This window comes from Polistes dominula, unplaced genomic scaffold (assembly GCF_049000335.1).
Source record: "Polistes dominula isolate Pdom_NZ unplaced genomic scaffold, Pdom_raw_medaka contig_29, whole genome shotgun sequence".
Classification (NCBI taxonomy): Eukaryota; Metazoa; Arthropoda; class Insecta; order Hymenoptera; family Vespidae; genus Polistes; species Polistes dominula.
In genome coordinates, this window is record NW_028300865.1 from 326,730 (window position 1) to 346,793 (window position 20,064).

Consider the following 20,064-nt stretch of genomic DNA (forward strand, 5'->3'; position numbering starts at 1 on the left):
ATAAGCTCATTCTATTTTTCCATGCTATTTTATATTCAAATGAAAATGTTCATTCCTATTCTAGTATCACATCGTTTTATCTTACAATTAGTTTTCTTAATTATGTCATATTATGATTAATCGAATATATCGAGAAAACAATGGTATAGCCTAAAGTTAATATAACAAAGTTTCATTCGTAGATTATTTGTCAAAATTTCTAACGGGATTTCAAAAATGTATGAAATAATCTCATTTGTTAATTGATAAAACTTACCCTTTGTAGGAAATGAAGAAGAAATCAATAATGAAAAATACTTTGACACAAGTTTGTATTGTAAATATCATTTATTGGACTTTTAGGCGTCATCGAGTACAACGAATACATCACGTTGCTTACTTAGAACACCTTACGCATTAATAAAATTGTGTTTCGTCGTTTAAGATTAGAAAATGAAATGGTCAATGAAAAGGAAAAGAAAAAACATCAGGTATTTTTTTTTTCATTTTGTCTATAGGTATAACACCGACGACGTCGCGTATTGGCTATCGTGCAAAATGTTTCATTTCGCGAATCGGATTAAATATTCGTCGGTGATCAAAATTATATATATTTATATATATATATGTATTTATATAACTGCACTTTTAAAAATTAGGAACCGCAGAACTCGTGGAAAGTTCGCGCAACGAAGCAAACGAATTCGTTAGAGGAGCTGGGGGAGGGTTTGGGGGTTAGAGAAAGATGGACAAAAAGATAGGAAGGGAAAGGGAGGAAGAGAGTTTAAGTGTGGATCCAATGGCGTGTAAGTTACGCCAAACTTTTCTTACTAATAGAAGAGATCAAACAATGTTACACGATTTTGCAGTAATGGTAACTATCGTTAACTTCGATTTCGAATATTCATCCGGAGGATTGAAATCTTAGGTGGGACTACGGCTACGTTTTTCTCTTAAAGTGGGAGGAACTTTGAAAATTGAGAATGGCCGTCGTTTATTTCCTCTCTTCCATCCCATTTGTAACTTTTATTATCTCCTCTATGTGAATGAAAAACGAACGAGTGAACGAACGAACGAACGAACGAACGAACGATGTGATGGCATGTGTCACATCGATGTTTCAGGAAGGGATAGGCGAACGATAACTTATGGCTAAATAAAACTTTATAAAAATATATCAACGAATAATAAATATATCTCTAACAGCGTCACTGTATAATTCGTTCGTACGGTAGATCGTACGCATTGCATCCTATGCATTTACAATCACTATATACAATCACTATTGATTTTAATAAACTTATTCCTAGGTAAATTACCTAAAAATAATAATATTATACAACAATTGGTTTTTTTTCCTCTTTTTGCTTTTTGGATTTTTTTTTGTTGTTTTTTTTTTCTTTTTCTTTTTCTTTTATGTTTTCTTCCTTTTTTATTTAATTAATTAATCATTAATATTTCGACCTTTATTTTATTTTATTTTATTTTATTTTATTTTATTTTATTTTATTTTTGTTATCTAGCTTCGCTGTAAATAACCTAACGTAGTTTTTTTTCTCCCCCATATTTTTAATAACCTTGAACTTGTGTTTTATTTTCCTTAGCTATGTAAATCTTCGACGTTTTAATCCATGGGGGGAGGGGGATATATTTTATTAACGGTAAAAACGAGAAGAGGGTAGTTTTTATGTTTTTGATCTGACGCGCCGCATTTGACGGACGGTACACGCGGACGTTCGCCACTTGAAAATAGCTCGAAACGAACGTAATTGGTCGCCTCGCCCAAATCTTCTTCTTCTTATTTATCCCGTATAGATAATAAGTATACGCCGTTCACACATGCTCCCTTTAAAAATCATCTATACAAATATATACACATAGTTTTTTTTTGTTTTTCATATACGCGCGATTCTTTGGCTAAAGACAAATTTTCAATCTTCTTTTCTTTTGAGAAGACACAAATTGTTGTTTGTTTCAAATGTAAACGACGAAATTTGACATCGGCCAATTGACCACGGTTTCTTCATAACATATCTTAATCCATGTAATACGTCATTGTTACTCAATATGTAACACATATCGTTCAATAATAATAATATATTCTGTATTATCAATGTTATCGTTAAGTATATATTACATACACGTGTAATAAGAATTACACGCACTTTCTTCATACTCACGTACATACATTATATATATATATATTGTTTCGTTAAATGCTAGTTGATACCACTGGAAGAAAGAAAAACCGTGTCTTCCCTCAGGATACCTTTCCTACTTCTTATCGGAAAAACGATGGTGGTCCGTAAAATCGTTCGCAAAGGGTTTCGTCGATTAGGGTAGGATAAAATGTGTTATTATCGTCGTAGTTTTCTTAGGACTTTTGCGATTGAGGAGGGGTCCGATATTCGATCTTGGATCGATTTCGGTTTTCGCGCGAACTTTTATATTTATTTACAAAGTTTACTTGGAAAGTTCGAACGTTTTCTCTTCCTCTAGCCCTGTAGTAGGCACCCCTCGGTATTGAAGAAGGTCTCTTCTTCCATCCACCCATCAACCAGCACCACCACCACCACCACCATCACCACCACCACCACCTTTACCAGTTTCATCCCCCTCGAAACTTTTTCCAAAGAAGAATAAGATGGTATGGTTCAGCGTAGATGTTGTTGCTGTTGTTGTATAATGGCCAAGGTTAGACAGAGAAGAAAAGTCGCTGGAGCCATCGAACGGAAGTGGGCGTGGCTGTATCCGGAAGCACGCGTCACGTTGAGTAAAACGGAAGCGTCCGCGATCCCTTCCGGCGAACGTACCAACAGCAACCATTCTCCTGCATGGGACCACTGAATCGTTTCGAAGCGTAGAATCGCTCTGTAGCACGTATCGATACTATCGTTCTGTAACAACAACAACAAAAAAACCAACAACGACGAGAAGACATTTACGAGCTGTTCTGCTGTTACTGTTCGATACTATTCTCATCTCTTTCTTTCTTTCTTTCTTTCTTTCTTTCTTTCTTTCTTTCTTTCTTCCCTTTCCGGAGAGAAAGGAAAGAGAATTTTCGCATACGGAACATTCAACCGATTCGATATGTCCAATGTATTTTGTACTTTTATAAGCTGCATGTTCATCGATAGAATCCTTCTTCCTAGTTTGATTTTTTCTTTTATTCTCTCTAAGGTGTTTTGAATACAAAATTATGAAAGGAAATGAAAAATTACGAAAAGGTTAATGCGCTTTAATCGTTTATCGTAAGATGAGTTATGCATGCCAGCTCTAGTTTCCCCTTTAACGTTCCACTAGCGTAACATGGCGTTTGAAACTTTATTTCTATCTCTATCCTTCTCTGTTGTGCTCTTCCTCTTTGCATACTACTGCGATACAACACGGATACAAGCTCACGAAGAGGAATTCAAGTACTCGTATACTCGGTCACGCGTGCTGTGAAGTGTATTCATTGTTTGAACTAAATCTATTTCTCTACGACTGTGTGTGTGTGTATGCAAGCTAGTACGATTAAGGTTTCCAAGTGTCAAATAGGAAACTCTTAATACCGGGTATTTCAATTCGAGACTCGAATATCTTTCAACGTTTTCTCATTTTATTAAGAAATATTTCCATGTATTTGTATTCATTGGAATGATTTTTAATAAATGTACCGTTTATTATTTGCCATATGAAAGAAATAAAAAAGTAATTTTTGTAATTTTTCACAAATGATTTTCACAAATGAGTTATAACGTTAAACGAGTATAACGCGTGTATAATAGCAAAAGTAACGTGAGAGGGGTTCAGAAGGAACGTTTAGTCCTCTCTTGTTATTATCGTTCTTAATAAGTTTTCTCGTTTACAAGTTTTCTCATTAATATCGTCTTAACAGATAATTAATTCGTCGCGTTTTTGTTAACGTTTTTCGATTAGATATTTTCCAAAGGAGGAAAGCTGTTAAATGAACATTGATCAAAAGTGAAAAAGAAAGTATACATGAATAGAAAGAAAGTCTCATTTAGTTGTTACCAACCAAGTGTATTAACTTGTATTTTCATTCTTTTTTTTTCATAGTTCAAGCTCCCCTCCCCCAACCCCCTTGAAATTTTCTATCGAGTCTCTGAAACGTGGCTTTTCTTTGAAAATCGAAGAAGCTCGTGCGCCCTCCTCTCGTGAACGAATTTTATCGAGCATAGAAAGTGACTGGTGAATGATAAGACGAACAAAACGATATTGCTTAAAATATGTCGTAAAGTTCTTTGACCATTGATAATAAAAGTCGATCGCATTTTTAATATGAAACTTTTTTCTACGAAGACGCATCTTTCATGCATAGATATATTAAAATTAGAATTAATAAAACTTGATTTGAAAAGAGGAAAGGACATAAAAAAAAAAGAAATTAATAAAGTTTCTCATTATGAAGGAAAATGAAGATCATCTATTCGTGAGAAACAAAGACTGTTTATTTTACGAAACATTCTAATGCAGCTTGACGAATGAAATTCCAAAAAGTACAATGTCGTTAAGGAGTAATTTACGAGCAAAAAGGATCATTAAACTCGTTGACTATAAAAAGCGTCGATGAAAAATATATATTTTTTTGTAGCTTTTCTTCTTGCAAAACGATCATCTATCACCATTTTGAGGGATGTTCTCGATTGGAGGCTTAACTTTGCAACACAACTTCCATTTACCAAGATTATATGGAAAATATCGAGTTGAGGGCGATATTTTTCGAACGAATGTTCCGAGTACGAAGCTTCAAATATTCCAAATACATTTGATCAATTATCTTTAATCTTTCTCTTGGTTATATATTTTTTTTTTGATTCTACAAAGAGATGAAAAAAAAAAAAGAAATATCTGAATCGAGTTGAATCGATCGTCAGTCGAACGTAACCCACCCACCCCCCTATAGGTTTATAAGATAATTGATAGTGATAAACGAACGATACGAAGTACTATACACGGTTCAGCAGGCAATAATCGCATCTACTCTTCTTCTCTTCCGAAATACTCGAGCAACCTCCAATATTACCGATCACGAAAGGGGAAATGAATTTTTTAATTACATCACGGTTCATCGATTTGATCGGCTTGATAATTTGATAAACTCGGAATATTTTACATTCTATTCTGCAAGCTCGTTAGTTAACTTTGCTATCCATCCTCCTTCTGAAAAAGTATCAGCTAAAGTGTGATGAAGATTTCATCAGTTAGAATATTTTCAAAAAAAGGGAAAGGAATACGACTAGAAGAAAATTGCTTTTGCTAAAACTTCCCTTAGTACTCCTGGTCAGTTTTCGTCGCGTCTTTATTTGGTAAACCGCCAACGCGCGTTTATTCCATTTTTGCATAACTGCCTTTCATATACATACGTTCGCGTAATTGAATCGAGAACCTTCGGTGATATTTCGTTTTGCGGTTCGAAACAGACGTCGGAGAACATTCACGAGATTTTCACATGCAAAGATCCGCAGTTTCTTGCTCCATTTAAATTCGACCTTTTCAACACTAGCGTATTTCCAAGTTGGCAGCTCTCTTTCCTTCAAGCTTTAAACTTCAACATTTTTACTTTCCATTCCTTTTTTCATAATTATACTTGTGCTATGTTATTTTTTGCGTAGATATAATAAACTTTGTAATGGGCTCGATCGATCGTATTATGTATACCAATACAAATACTTCTACTATCTATCGATTAACATCTCGTTAAAACAATTTTCAAGTAACTATGTAAACTATCAATTTTCAGTTTCAGTATAATTACACAAGCTGAGATGGATAGAATTGATAGAAATTCTTGTATACATTGTAATTAAACAAACGAGATCTTTTCATTGCATCATTGTTCACGTATTTTTTATTTTAATTTGAAATTAATCAAGCTAGCGAATTCAACGAAAATTCAAACGCTGAATGATATAGGCCATGTATTATCATAGATGTAGTCTTTGAATTCTGTTCAGTTCCTAGGTTAGATCGCAACAGATGATTCGTATTTCATCTACCAAATAAGATCAAGCGAAATAGAGCTAGCAGTTAGATGTTAAAATGTTGTCAATTAATTATTCACTTTTGAGATGGAAATTTGCACGAGAACGATGAATCGCGTAATATGTCAAATAGAAAAAGAGAGAGAGAGAGAGAGAGAGAGAGAGAGATATGATAGAAATCAAGAAGAAATTTAAATTTCTAATAAGAAATTAGAAAATCGTAGAAAATAACTTGAAAATCATTTACCTCGATGGCAAGTGCTTGTATTCCATCCCGAGAGGGAGCACCAGGTACGTAAACTTGCTGCTCGGAAATCCAATAGACTCGGGTGTAACTGGGTTCTGCACAAAACTGTACAATGACATCCAAGGGTTCACCCTCGTTAGCCGTTACTGTTTGATTTGGTGGATAAGCCGTGGGATGTCCTGGAACAGAAAGAAAGGAACGACAATCGTTCAACTTAAACAGTTAACTGTGATCGACTTAGCAAGTGTAAGGAAAAACTTGGAAAATTTCAACTTTTCGTCGGAATTGAATGTTTTTGTTAATTATAAATGCGTTTAGAGAAATTTAAGAAAAATTCTTTGTTAATAAACAAATAATTCGCGATTAATAAAATAATATTGTGTGATTATAAATTGAGATATTAACTATTCTATCTTTCAAGTTGGATGAAACTGCACACAGTGTGTAAAACTTTATTAAAATCGTGACACGTAATTTATATATATATATATATTAAGATAAGATTTAGGTCTTGATATAATCGTTTTTATATAGCAAATAATCATTTTTTTCTAATCAAATTTAGAATCCAAATTTGCATTGATTTTTTTCTTAAGATTTTCGTTCATTTCGTTCGTCTGATTTATGATTGATCTTAACTACTTAAAGTTGCTGATCAGTTCAAAAATTTTCTACCGGATGATCCAAATTCCCAATATTACGCACATTCTGAATTCTATCGGTTACCACTATTAAATTTGTAATTATCTATTAACACTAGATTTACGAATTGAGCCAATTTGACTCATTGAACATTTGATTATTTTATATATTTATAAAATTTAAATACTATTTTTTGAAAACTTATTGGTTTTTAGTTACGTAATGAAATATACGTAAATATTAGTTCAATTCCTTTACTCAATCCTTTATTCAAACAATGTTATTACGTCATTAAAAAATAATGAACAAAACATCCGTAAATCTAGTGTTAAATGTAAATTGGTATTTATTTATACGTTCGTAAGAGAAATACGAAACAATCGACGCCGTTAAAAGGAACACGTTTTAAAACGATTATAATGCATCCCTTATTTCACTTTTTTCTTCTATTTCTATTCTTTGTCTTTCCATTTTCTCATATCCAAAGCACGTTCGTGCACTTTTATAGCATACGTTTTACCGGTACATACGCTTAACACAGAAAACACGCAATAAAAATAAGAAAACTTGTGTATAACGTAAAGTGTAACGCACGGCCAACGCTCGTGTGTAGTAGAAATTAGTTAAGCGCATTATCCGGAGTTTTAAAACACTTTAGTCCGAAAAATACAAACATAAAGGTGTGCAGCTGCGTGAGCAACGTCAGCTGTGGGACCCGCCTTCCTTCCTTCCTTCCTTCCTATTATTTAATTAGTAGTACTATAGTAAATATACGTTTAATCCGTTAACGAACCATGTTTCATATCCGAGCGAAGCATCAGAATACGCCTAGTTATATTTCCAAGATATTTTAAAACGTAAATACACATTTTTTTCCCTTTCCTTAAAACTACGGAAACTTTATACGAGATACTTAAGAAGGACATACTGTTAGAATTTCCTCAGATTTTATATAAGACCCGTTAGAAAGCAAAATGCAAGATTATAAAGCTTGTCTTTAAAATCACACAAAGTTTCATTAGTTTATCAAAGTACTTATCGAAGATTTCATTAATTTAATCCTCTTCGACTATTTGTGCTACTTTGATAGATTTAATCAACTTTTATTTTTCTCTTGAAAATCTTCGACTCAAAAATACATAGAATTTTTCTATGATCAAAATTTCTCTTTTATCTTTCCCTTTATTATACTTTTCTTTATCGTTGGTCACCGTTGTTGGATTCGTACGATTTAACTTTCATCGTGGTAGAGCAAGGGCTCAGAGGAAAATCGTCTCCCTTGGGATTAAATCGCGTAGGAGATCGTACAAACGGATACTCGATCTTTCGTATTATTTTCGTAACGTATAGTCTAGGGTGTGCGGCTTGATTAGATTGTTTTAACGAACCCGGCGAACAATGCACGAATAACTGTGGCCATCCTTGCGAACAATGCTGCACTTCCATGGACCTTATGGTCCTCGGGTGTTGATGGTTATCGCCCTGAGCTACCGCTAATCGTCGAGTGAATCACACTTTTCACGTTGGATCCTTACGATATTACAGATATTACGATTTGTCAAATTCAATGACATTATCAATTGAATACAAATTTGTTTTTAAATATAAAATACATTGATAGAGCAAAGGTACAATTTAAATTACATATTAAAGAAGAGTGAGTGATGAAATTAGGCAAAATTGGAGTCGTAAAAAGAGGACAACGGGGGATGAATGATTGGTGGAACGAGAAGGTCCTCTTGCGATCTCGAGATCGGAAATTAATCGATTAATTAGCAAGCTGTTACGCGCGTTCGCGCGAATACAGAAGTAATTCGTTTCCCCGTTTAGTTGGACGCTCTCGTCCGTTTCTGCACTGGATGGCAATTTCACGCGTAGATTGCTTTCGAATCGAGTGACACTTTCGAAAGCGAAACGCGACACCGTTACGTCGCCCTCGCCGACATTAAAATATTCATTTCCTGCTTGATCATTCGACGAGACAACAATCCTTTTCCTTTAGTTTTTTTTTTACCTTGCCTTTTAAACACATAATAAAACCTCAACCTGCTTACTTCTGTAGTCTTTGATAAAAGGACGAATCTCACACCCACGTTGATTTCTTAAGAATATTTGAACGTCTTCTTCCAATCTCTACTCTATTTATCTGTCTTTCTCTATCTCTCTCTCTCTTTTGGCAAAATGCAGATCCATAGATGCCTATCTTGCTGCAAAAGCAAGAAGCACATCCAAGATATTCGAGTAATTTCAAGCAGAGGATTATTCATGAGGGTGTAACGCTCCACTTCTATTCACCGTACAGATGGGGAGGTCAGAAAGCTTGCTTTACGAAGCGGCAAATCTATTTGGATGTTGCTGCGAGTTTCCCCCGTCCCCCTCCGTCCCTCTCTCTCGCTCTCTGCGCCTTCTCGAAAATTTGTTCGAAAAATCGAAAGTTTGGAATGAACGTTCGAATGCTAATCATACTCGTTAGGTAGTTGAAATTGCTTCCAAAAGGATTTATTAATCGGTCTAACGGTCGTTAATTGGCTCTACACTTATCAACGATTGCGGAGAGCAATAAAAGGGCGACCGATCCTCGCGCTTACTTTGTTTCATCAGAGAGCTAACAACCGAACGCGACCTTTCACCACTAACGAGGCACAAGGCGCCGGTAAATGAAAGGGTGACACGAAAGAGGGAGCAAGCAAGCAAGCAACCAACCAACCAACCAACCAACCCTTCGTCCAACTCTCTTGCATTAAAGTGCCACCGAAGCTAGGATTTATGATCACGAGAGGAACCGAACGCTTCGCGATACGTTCAACAGGGGTTAACAGCAGAGCAGCCCTCCTTCCGAAAACTTTTTCGAGATTTATCGTTTGCCCCCGAACATACATACAAATACACACACACACACACACACACACTAATACATTCTCTACTCTAACATATATTATTATGCATCCGGAATGCAACCGATTTTATTCCATTTAACGAATCGATTTTCATCGAGTTTACAACGTTTTGTCGAATAGATTTAATCTCTTAATGGATACGATCGATCGTTTTAAATTAAAGAGAGATTTAGTAAGTTTTCTTTAAGTAATACCCTTCTCCTATTTTTTGTCTTTTTCGCAAAAATGTTAAGTATGTACAAGACTAGATTTATGATCATGAAGAAGGGGGTAGTATTAACCAGTTAACTGCTCTCGTTTGAGAACGCGCACCATTTTGTGTTATCAGAATTGTGAGCCATGATGTATATACTCGTCAATCACATAGTAAGTTGTGCTGGTAAGATATTGGATCCAAAATATGGGTTCTTCTTCTTTCAATCTTATGGGAAAAGACTAGTGGGTAGACCGAGACGTAGATGAGAGGACAATATTATTTCGGGATCTTAAAGAAATAGGATTTGGTATTTACGGCAATGCTAATTAATAATAATAATAATACAAGTTAATAGAAATGTCGTATAGCACAGTTATCAGAGTAGAAAATTGTAGATCTATTTTCGTAAAAAAAAGGAGGTGTGGTCAACAATCGTGTATCTCTTTATGAGAAATTTGCGAGCAACGTAAATCGGCGTAAAGTATCTTTCTCAAGTATAACGGACGGCCGATGATGGAAAAGAGTCTCTTGGGTAAGCCGAGAGGCACAGAAACTAGCGGAAAGACAAATTGGGAGCTAGGTAGCCCCTCGAGCTTTCAATTTGTCCTAAGTTAACACTGACACCGGTCGACTGGCTCGTATCGTTCCTCCGCCTTTCGGGATTTTCCTTTTACTTTCTCCTCCCAGGATTCGAACGATATGCACAGGAAAGAGTACAGAAAAAAAAGAGTAAGGGGGAGAGAGAGAGAGAGAGAGAGAGAAAGAAAGAAAGAAGGAATATAAGGCATCCTTTGGGAACGGTTCGGTCCTACAAACGCAAAGGGTTGTTGCTCCGTCGTAATCATCCTTCGTCCTTTGCGTCCCTTTCCCCCATCCCTTTCCCATCCCTTTCGAATCTTTTCCCGACTAGGAGCCATCTATTCGAAGTACATCTTTTATTCAACAAACCTATTCGATATATCGCGCGTACCATCTTTAACGACACGAAGGATCATACAACGATCTTGCCAATATTCTTTCCTATTTTTGTGTTCTATTTTTATTTTTTATTTTTTCTTTTTTCTTTTTTCTTTTTTCCCCCCCTCATATTACAATAATACGGTAATAACTGTCATTTCATAAAAGCTACTTTCTCTCTATTTCTATAAATAATCCTTCGCATTTGTTTGGAATTGTTTGAATTATATCTGTGTTCTTTTGCCGAGTAAGTGATATTTCCATATCTATCTCATTTAGTTTTAATATACGTACGTACGCATGGGTATTATACCTAGAAAAAAAACTATTATCTTTCCAACTCGATATCATATATTTATTTTCCAATAAAATACATTCGGAGCGACAGAGAGAGAGAGAGAGAGAGAGAGAGAGAGAGAGAGAATGTAAATGAAGGAATGAAAAGGGGGAGAGAGGTAGATACAGAGAAAGCGGTTCATTAAAATTTTACTATCGTATTTCCCCGCTATCTCTAACTCGGCAGAACCTTCCTAGATACGTTCCTGCCATTTTCCACGAACTCTTTCAGTCCACCTTTCGAGTCTGAACGATAAGAGAGAGAGAATGGCTGCCAAGCGGCACCTTTTCCTACTTTTGACTATCCCTTTTTCCGTGTGTGTTTCCCTTCCATCTTCACGAAGCGTCGTCATTATCACCGCAGCGCAGCGTCCGCCGAACAACCCCTTCCGACGCATCCCTTCGAGGGACGATCCCTTCGTGTACTTGCACTTTCCCTTTAATAACTTTATGCATTGTCCCTATGGTCGCTTGACTTCCTTATCTTCTGCTTTCTTTCCTTTACTATACCATATGCGAATGAATTTGAACAATTACATTCAAATGATAATATTCTTAAATCTTGAAGAAAACGTTTAATTCTTTAATTGTATTGCATTAAACGGTTAATCGTGGTGCCCTCGTTTGAGAGTGCGCACCGTTTTGTGTCGCCAGAATTGAGCCATGACGTCGATAGACTCGTCGATAGAAAAATCGTACAACTTGATGACGTGTATATTCGTCAATAACATTGAAATTGTTTAAACTAATGCGATAAAGAAATTCTTGGTAAAAAATACTGTATTTTAAGAAATTAAGTAAAAAAAAAAAAAAAAAGGAGAATGAAAGGGAAGATGGATAGAAGAAATATTCTTTTTATCTCTTTCGGCAAGTATTTACTTAAAGGATACTATTTCTTTGTCGGAAAGGAGTGCATTACGATCCATCGATTATCAAGGAACCCCGTTCTCTTTATCGGTGCTATTAATGGGGACTTACGTTACGAGCCACACACCGAGCATCGAATGTCTGTATTTAATCCGGCCAAGGAAGAATAGTACGGTTAAACGGTAACTTTTACAGAACAAATGGGAAAGGAAAAGAGAAAAGAAAGTAAAATCGTCGATTATAGTTAGATCTATCGTACCTTTCAATTTTTCCTTTGAACGAATAATTTCATTTTAATTTTGTAATTAGTTAATGCATATTTTTAGAATAAATCTTAAATAATTATCTTTTCCTCTTCTTACTTAGTATCTTGGCCGCTGCATCGCTGCGTTTCATTGCTGCAGTGTTTCATTTTTTTCAAATCACCCCCATTCTAAAGAAGTTTTTACTTAAAAAAAAAAACGATATTTCATATGCACCAACCTGATAGTACATTTCTTAGCCCTTTAAATATTCCTTCTTTTAACGTTCGATAATAATTTTATTAACATTTGACGTTTATACATTTTTTTTTTTTCACACCGACTTGGAAACGCGAACGACTTCGGTAGTTAAAGTTACATCTGTCACGCGAGATAAAATTTATCTAGGGAAAGATAGATAGATAGATAGAGAGAGAGAGAGAGAGAGAGTGAGTGAGAGAGAGGGGGAATTATCAAGACTCTTGATATGGCAACTTGTGAGAATTCTTACGAGTTCGAAGATGATATCTTCCTTGCGTGGAAAAATATTCAACGTTAGATCGAGAGTAAAAAAAAAAATGTATTTTCCACATGAGAAAATATCATCGTGTTTAGAATTTTTTTTATGGAAAAAAATATTTCCTGCTAATACGAAATTTCAGTCGAAAAGAAAATTAGATGTTACAAAAATAAGGGAAAAAGGGAAGAAGAAGAAGAAGAAGAAGTCTCATCAAATTAGATATACCTTGTTTAGAAATAAAGTTTTGTAGGGGTGGTGGGCCCTGTTCGATGATACTTTCCTCGAATTCTTTTTAGGTTTCTAAGTATAAAAGGATGAAAGACAAGACGTTAGGGGAGAAATTAGAAGAGTGGAAAAATACCTAGTAGTTCAAGATGAAGGATACTCTTTACTACCTAGTAGAAGTCTTAACCGCATTTCCTGTTCCATTTTCGGGCTAGTGTCCCACATAGCCTTGCAAAAGGTACAATAGTCGATTCCACGGAAATACATCCGACAGAAAGCCACCGGAGTTGAGTAAGAGTAACGGTAAAGGAAGACAAACAAACAAAAATAAAAGAAGACAGAAAAATAAAGGGAGGTCTAAAGAGAAATGGTGATAGTGCTATGAAGACAGAAGCTGGACACAGAAGCGAGAAAAAGATAGAGGACTAGCACGCATACAGAAACTATTCAATAGAGAAAGAGAAAGAGAAAGAGAAAGAGAAAAAGAAGTTTTTAACTTGGCCGCCCACTATCGTGAAAGCCTGACCTCGTTTTCGTCTTTTCCTTCGTTTACTGAAACCTACGAGAAATCAATCGTTAAGGTAGGGACGAAGAGAATGGTCGGGCGTCATGATCCATCGTGAGAAATGTTACCGTGGCAAAAGAAACAAAGAGAGAATACAAAGAAAGAGAGAGAAGACAAGAGTTGCATCTATTCTAAGAGAGAGAGAGAGAGAGAGAGAGAGAGAGAGAGAGAGAGAAATAGGGAGAAGCAAAAAATGAGAAATTCCAGAGATCTCTGGACGTGGAAAAGTTTCGGAAAAATATGTGGACTTTGAAAGGTTGCACAGGAGAGAAGGAAGGAAGCACTTTGATAGGGGTGGGGTAGAGGAAGGCTTGAAAAAGAAGGAGGAGAAAAAAAAATTCATTCTATAGAATTGTTATCGAAGAGTGGAGTCACGTTACGTAATTCCTGTATACCTATATACACTCACACACACACCTATACACCACACTTCCTATATATGTATAATATTTTTGAAAGCAGCGACGCGAGCAATGCTTTTCCACGATGAACACCAACTCGATCTCTTTGGCTGTTGGTTATTACGTTGTCAGATTTGGTCGGTGATGCATTCGATTCGCATAAACCGCAACATGCACCACGGCCTTTTCAAACTGACTTTTATATATCATCGACGTGCTGCTGGGTCAGCTCAAATTGACCCGCGAGAAACGCGTATTTCTATATATTTCATCTTTAGATAGCGAAAGAGAGAAGCACACGACGCAGCTGGCCGTTTTCTCGATATATTATTCGATTCGATATATTATTGGAGAATGGTACGGAAAAATGAAAAGAATGTAACGTACATTTGTTCCCACAAAATGCCTTCCGTCGTGCGCAAATGGTGACGAATGCTCTCTCGCGCGTGTATCTTTTAAAAGCGATCTCTTTTTGTCCGAGATACGAGAAAAAGGTTTTACCTACAAATGTATATATGTGTTACGGTCAATGTACACAATTCTGGGCAATCTATAGAATGCCCACAGGCTTTTGGTCAATCTACAAAATCATCATTTTTTTTTATAAAAGTTGTCTGAAGATATGTTCATACTTATGGAATCAACATTTTGGTTATTTTGTGTAATTTATTAGCCACAGCAATGCGTAACCAAGGCACCTAATTGGCAACTAAGTAATTGCTGATTTTGTCGATAGATAGACTTTTTAAAATCAGCAATGACTTAGTTGCCAATCCAACATAATCAAAATGTACTGCGAGTGTTTCAAAGTCCTGAGTCCTGTGAAAAACGTTTGCCTGAATAAAAAAAAAAACCTCCATGTTCGCAAAATCAAATGAAATAACCATTTCGAATGATCAAACGTACATTTGATTTTTTCTCTATACTGATCGACTTCAAAAGCTACCAATATTACAAATTCAAACTAACCAGAAATATTTATAACTGTTAATCTTTAAAATTTCAGGTTATATACATTTATACCCAATGTGTGCATGTACTTTATATTTTAAGTTTTATTTTCGAATCATTGAACATTTTCTATTCATCTGCAGCTAATCTATTTAAATATCGTCCAATCGAAAGAAGAATATTTTTTCTATTTCGTGCTAGTTTGATTACTACCTTTGACTCGTAGAAATAATTTGTTTCTTTTTTTTTTATAAAATTGATCGGATCGATCGGTGAACGATTAGTAAAAAATATTTGAGACGCGTGCGCGTTACGATTAAGGATTAAAATACGTTTGGGTGGAGTGGTAGTATTCTGGGATGTCTGAAACGTCTGGTGATAGATAAAAAGAAAAAAGGAAACCCACAATTAGTCTAGCGATAATCGAGGTACTCGTTCGTTATTAATAACAATAGCGAGATTCCTTCTTCCAGTCTGTAAGCATTTAACAGACCGAGTTAATCGCGTCACTCTCCAGGTTTCCTCTCCAGGTTTCCTCTCCAGGTTTCCTCTCCATGTTTTCTCTCAAGGTCTGCTAGTGGCATTTGCTTTCGCATGTTTCCACCCTTCTGAAAACGAATTAATAGCTAGGAAGAAGACACGCGACGCTGTCGTAAATAAGGACCTAGCTAAATGTGAGATCGTTTGTTCGCGTTAAAAGCCCTTTTTCGAAGACCTTTTTCGAAGACCTTTTTCGAAGACCCTTTCCAAATGTCTTTTTAGCTTGTCGTCATCTCTACGTGTAGTAGCAGGGATTCTCATGTCAAATTCTTTATACATTCTTATATTTAACGATTCTTGTCTTTGTCGGTGAGAAAAAGCAAACGAAGGGTGATTTATGTCGATCCCTAGGATCTAGTAGTTTCACGAAAACGAACAAAAGATAAAAAGGGCTTTTCGAAGAACGTACCACGTACTACGTTTATACATATGTATGTATGTCGTCTGTATGCAGGAGAGATAGAAAAGGGATGAAACGAAAGCACGATTTTACCGTAGGGTGAAAGTTAACCAGTTAACTCTGATTGACGCGTATACTCGTCATGGAGAAGTGGCACGATATTGTGAATTGACTAGTATACTCGTCATGCGTATATAGTAATGACCATTAGCTATTAAACTCATCTTTTTGATCCAATATCCTACCAGCGCAACTTACTTATGTGATTGACGAGTATACACACTTTATGGCTCGATTCTGGCGACACAAGAGCGGTGCGCGCTCTTAAACAAGAGCGCCATAGTTTATTGGTTAAAAAAAAAAGGGTGGATTAGTTAAAGATACATCGTATTCTCTATCTATACGTATCCAAGTTTCCCTCGCTCTTTATCGAGTAACGCAAGCGAGGGCCAGATGTGGGCGGGTGGCAAGAAGACAAATTATCGAGAATTCCTCGATGCTTCTCGAAAGCTGGTTCGTTCGTTCGTTCGTTCGTTCGGGAACACAATCGCGTACTTTCCTACAAGAAAGGAGGAGAAAAAAAAGTAGGCCAAGTTAGGCGAACGAACATAAACGGAGGAGCATGGACGAGAAAGCTTTGAAATTAAGGGATGCTCTTCGATTAAATTTCCTTTGTCGATTCACGAAACTCGAAACTTGAAACTCGAACTATTTGATGCCGAAGATAGACTGACTGCTATTAGTAGTAGTAGTATTAATAATAATAATAGTAGTAGTAAAAACGATTATCGTATAGGAAACGATGCAATTTCATGGTTTCAATGATCTTGGAACAATTAGCTTATATCGAATCTCGTGTTAGAACAAACGTCAGAAACCTTTTTTTTTTGAAGTTAACACTTCTTTAGAATGTGGTAAGTGAAAGAGAGAAAGAGACCTATTTTCCTATTTTATATGCGTGTGTGTTTGTGTGCGACTACATAATATGAAGCGTATTAATTATAAAATTAAAGTTCAATTTTTATCATTATTTATAAAAAAATTAGTTTGGGCAGAAAACAAATTCCGTCCCAATAGCGCTCGCAAGCAATATTTTCAAGCGTGTTTGGTGGGTTGCATCCCTACAGGCGCGCATTTTAATAATATTATTAAATAAATGAATAAAAAAAAAATAAAATTAATATTATATATTAAATTTTCTTACTTCTGATACTATGCACTCGTCTCATTCTCTCGAAATTTCCTTTTTTAAAGGTTTCACTTCTAACTTTTCTGTTTTTTTTTGTCTTTGATAGATGAACACAATGAACGATTCGCGTATCGATGCAAGAAGAATATTTCTACGTTTCCAGCAATTTTCTTGGAGACTAGATGACGGAGCAAAGGGATATATCGTTATTGTTTGAGATTCCATAGATTGGCAGTCAATGTGGAAAGAGGAATATATAGCCTCGCACTCGGGGGAATTGACCCTCACCTTCCACCCTCCTAAGATTATACTCTCTCCTCTCGGCTTTTCCTATTTCCTTCCCTTTTCTATCTTTTTCTTCTTTTTTTTTTTTTAGATGGCACGCTCAATCTTTTCCCTTCTTCTACCTTCTTTTATTTTCCTTTTTAAAATACAGCCCGAAGTAGAGTATTATGGAAGAGAAAGAGAAAGGTTCGGTGGTGAATCGATCGATAAAGGGAATACCTTATCGTTCTACTTAAAAAAAAAAAAAAAAAAAGAAAAAGAGACAGAATTATTGTTCGACGAATCTCTTTAGAATTATCTGAAAGATTTGCGTTTTTCCAAAGAACAGGAGATCTATTTTCTTACTCGAAGATCGTTATCCTTGTGAAGAAACGGGTAAGCTGATTGTCGAGGGATCACAGTTGTCCGCTTTGGCATAGAAAGCCGAACCGTTTGTTAAGATAACGCGAACGAGAGACTCCGGATAGGTATAACTTGCTTTGTGGAACTTGAGAAAAGAGGATCTCGTTGAGAGGTACAATCCAAGTAGTATCTTGTTTTAAGGAAGAATAATACAACGTTAACGACGTGACAGTAATTGCGATTGTTTCCAGATGTTCTTTTTAAAAGTAAATAAAAAAAAAAATTATTTGCGTAAAAAAAAGTAGAAGAAATGTACATTTTTGAAAAAAAAAAAAAAAAAAAAATAACCGAATTGAAATTAGTTGATATGTGTGACAGGGAACTCTATTTTCTCTTTCGCTTTGAATTCATCGAATGTCTAAAACGAGATATCTCTCTCTCTCTCTCTCTCTCTCTTTTTCTCTCTCTGTTCGCGAACGTGACTCCGAGAAATCGGTTATATTCGTTGGAAGATTGGAAGAGATATAGAAGAAGAATGAATATCCCCGTTAGGTTTTTATCGTCTCTCTGGATGGCGCGAGTAACACTTTTATTAATACGCGCGTTTATTGAGTTCCCATTTACAAAGGCGAGAGTGAATTCGAGCGACATTAATCATCGCGATCCGAAGGCCATCAATTTATTCGTGACGGTGAAAGCCTTGCAAAGCTCTTTCACCCAATAACTGGCATCCAAGCGGAAATTGATCGACGTGAGATAGCGATAAGTGTGTCCATTACGACACACGATGCAACAACGGGGCTTCGAGGAAAAAGGTACGTGGGCTCTTTCCTAGGTGTATCGTCTTCCGTTTTCAGCTCAGACACAATGTATCCACCGATGGACTCATCCTTATCAAACTTTTACTATTTTCACCAAAATGTTACAGAGAAAGAGAAAAGAGTATCTTATTCTCGACAACGTTATAACGTCACGAACGAAAGTTTATTCGTCTGGAAGAAATGTATTTTCAATATTTTGATATTTCTTATAATTTGGTAATGGTGGGAGAAGAGAATATTACTTTTAATAGTGTGCTTATCAAAAGAGATTGAGAGAGAGAGAGAGAATCTTTTTTATCTTCCTCGCATATCCTTGATAGGCCATCTTGAACGTTTGGCTCGAACTTCTAACTGTGCAAAGAAAAGAACGAAAGAATAGAAAGACTTGGCACTTTTGTAGATGCCATTATTCGTTTTTTCTTTTTTTCCTCAATGTTTCGCGATTATCAAGATATTTCAGTTATATTTCTTTCTCTGTCTTTTTTTTTTTTTTTTTTTCACGTGGCAAGGAAGGAACGCGTGCTCTGGCTTAGGCTCGTTTCGAGGTCGAGAATGGCTTCGCATTGGGCCACACAATACCACACCGATCTGTCCTCGTCCTTCTATTACTTTTCTTCTCAACCTCCTTCCAATCCTCCTTTTCGTATTGAATCGAACAAGACTTTTTGCAGTCTCGTTCCTTTGTTCGCCACTGACATCGATTCCGCCATCTTCTTGTTCGCGAGCTCCCAACATTTTCGTATCTAACCGAACAAGATTTCTCCCTTCCCTCTCTTCGACTGCCAAGAAACGAAGCCCTTTTATCGATCGCTCACGGTCAGCGAACAAGCATTGTCCTCGATGCGATTGATGAAACGTCACCTTTCCATTTTGAAGATGACACAAAAGGTGAACTATACTGGTGCTTGTTTTTTTTTTTAAGTGTTGCGATAACGCACTGAAATTCCGTGCGTTCTCTTTTCAACAATATCATCGACGATCTGTGCAAGTTTACATTTCTTGAGGGTCTGTAGAATTTCATTTTGGTCTTACAACTGGCGAGAGTTTGTCGAACGTTTTGGAAAATTTCATATCTGCCACCAACACCATGTTCTTTTGATAAGAATACAATTTGAATGTTCTTCCTTTTCTTCTTCCCCTTACGACACCATCGTTGCACACTTTTCGTACCATTCGAATAGGTGTATTACCCAAAATTTATTTACGACACACAATGTCGATGTTACAATTGTAATTAAACGGTGAAACGTCTCTCATTGGTTACTTCTTTTATCCGTAACACGGTGGTCCTGATTTTACGTTGAAATTACGAGCAGTAGTGATCAACGAGAAACACGTTCGGATCGTTTGCACGACTGGGGTACAACGCTACTCGTTCTAACGACATTTTGCAAGTCTAATGAGAAAGCGAAGTGCAACAGTGGAGGAAACATCGAAAATAGTCAAAGCTATATCTATTATCGAATACGTTTCGT

General features: G+C 36.1%; 1 protein-coding gene across 2 annotated transcripts in view; it reads right to left on the minus strand.

The window, feature by feature from the left end:
• Positions 1–308: 308 nt before the first annotated feature.
• Positions 309–20,064, minus strand: part of tei (irregular chiasm C-roughest protein teiresias) — a 220,473-nt gene continuing 200,717 nt past the window's right edge. For both annotated transcript variants that reach the window (XM_015324688.2, XM_015324687.2), the window contains 2 exons: positions 6,214–6,392; positions 309–2,876 (listed from right to left, as the gene is read on the minus strand). In XM_015324688.2, coding sequence (XP_015180174.1) covers positions 2,634–2,876; positions 6,214–6,392 — 422 coding nt within the window. In that variant the 3' untranslated portion in view covers positions 309–2,633. The remainder of the gene's footprint in view (positions 2,877–6,213; positions 6,393–20,064) is intronic.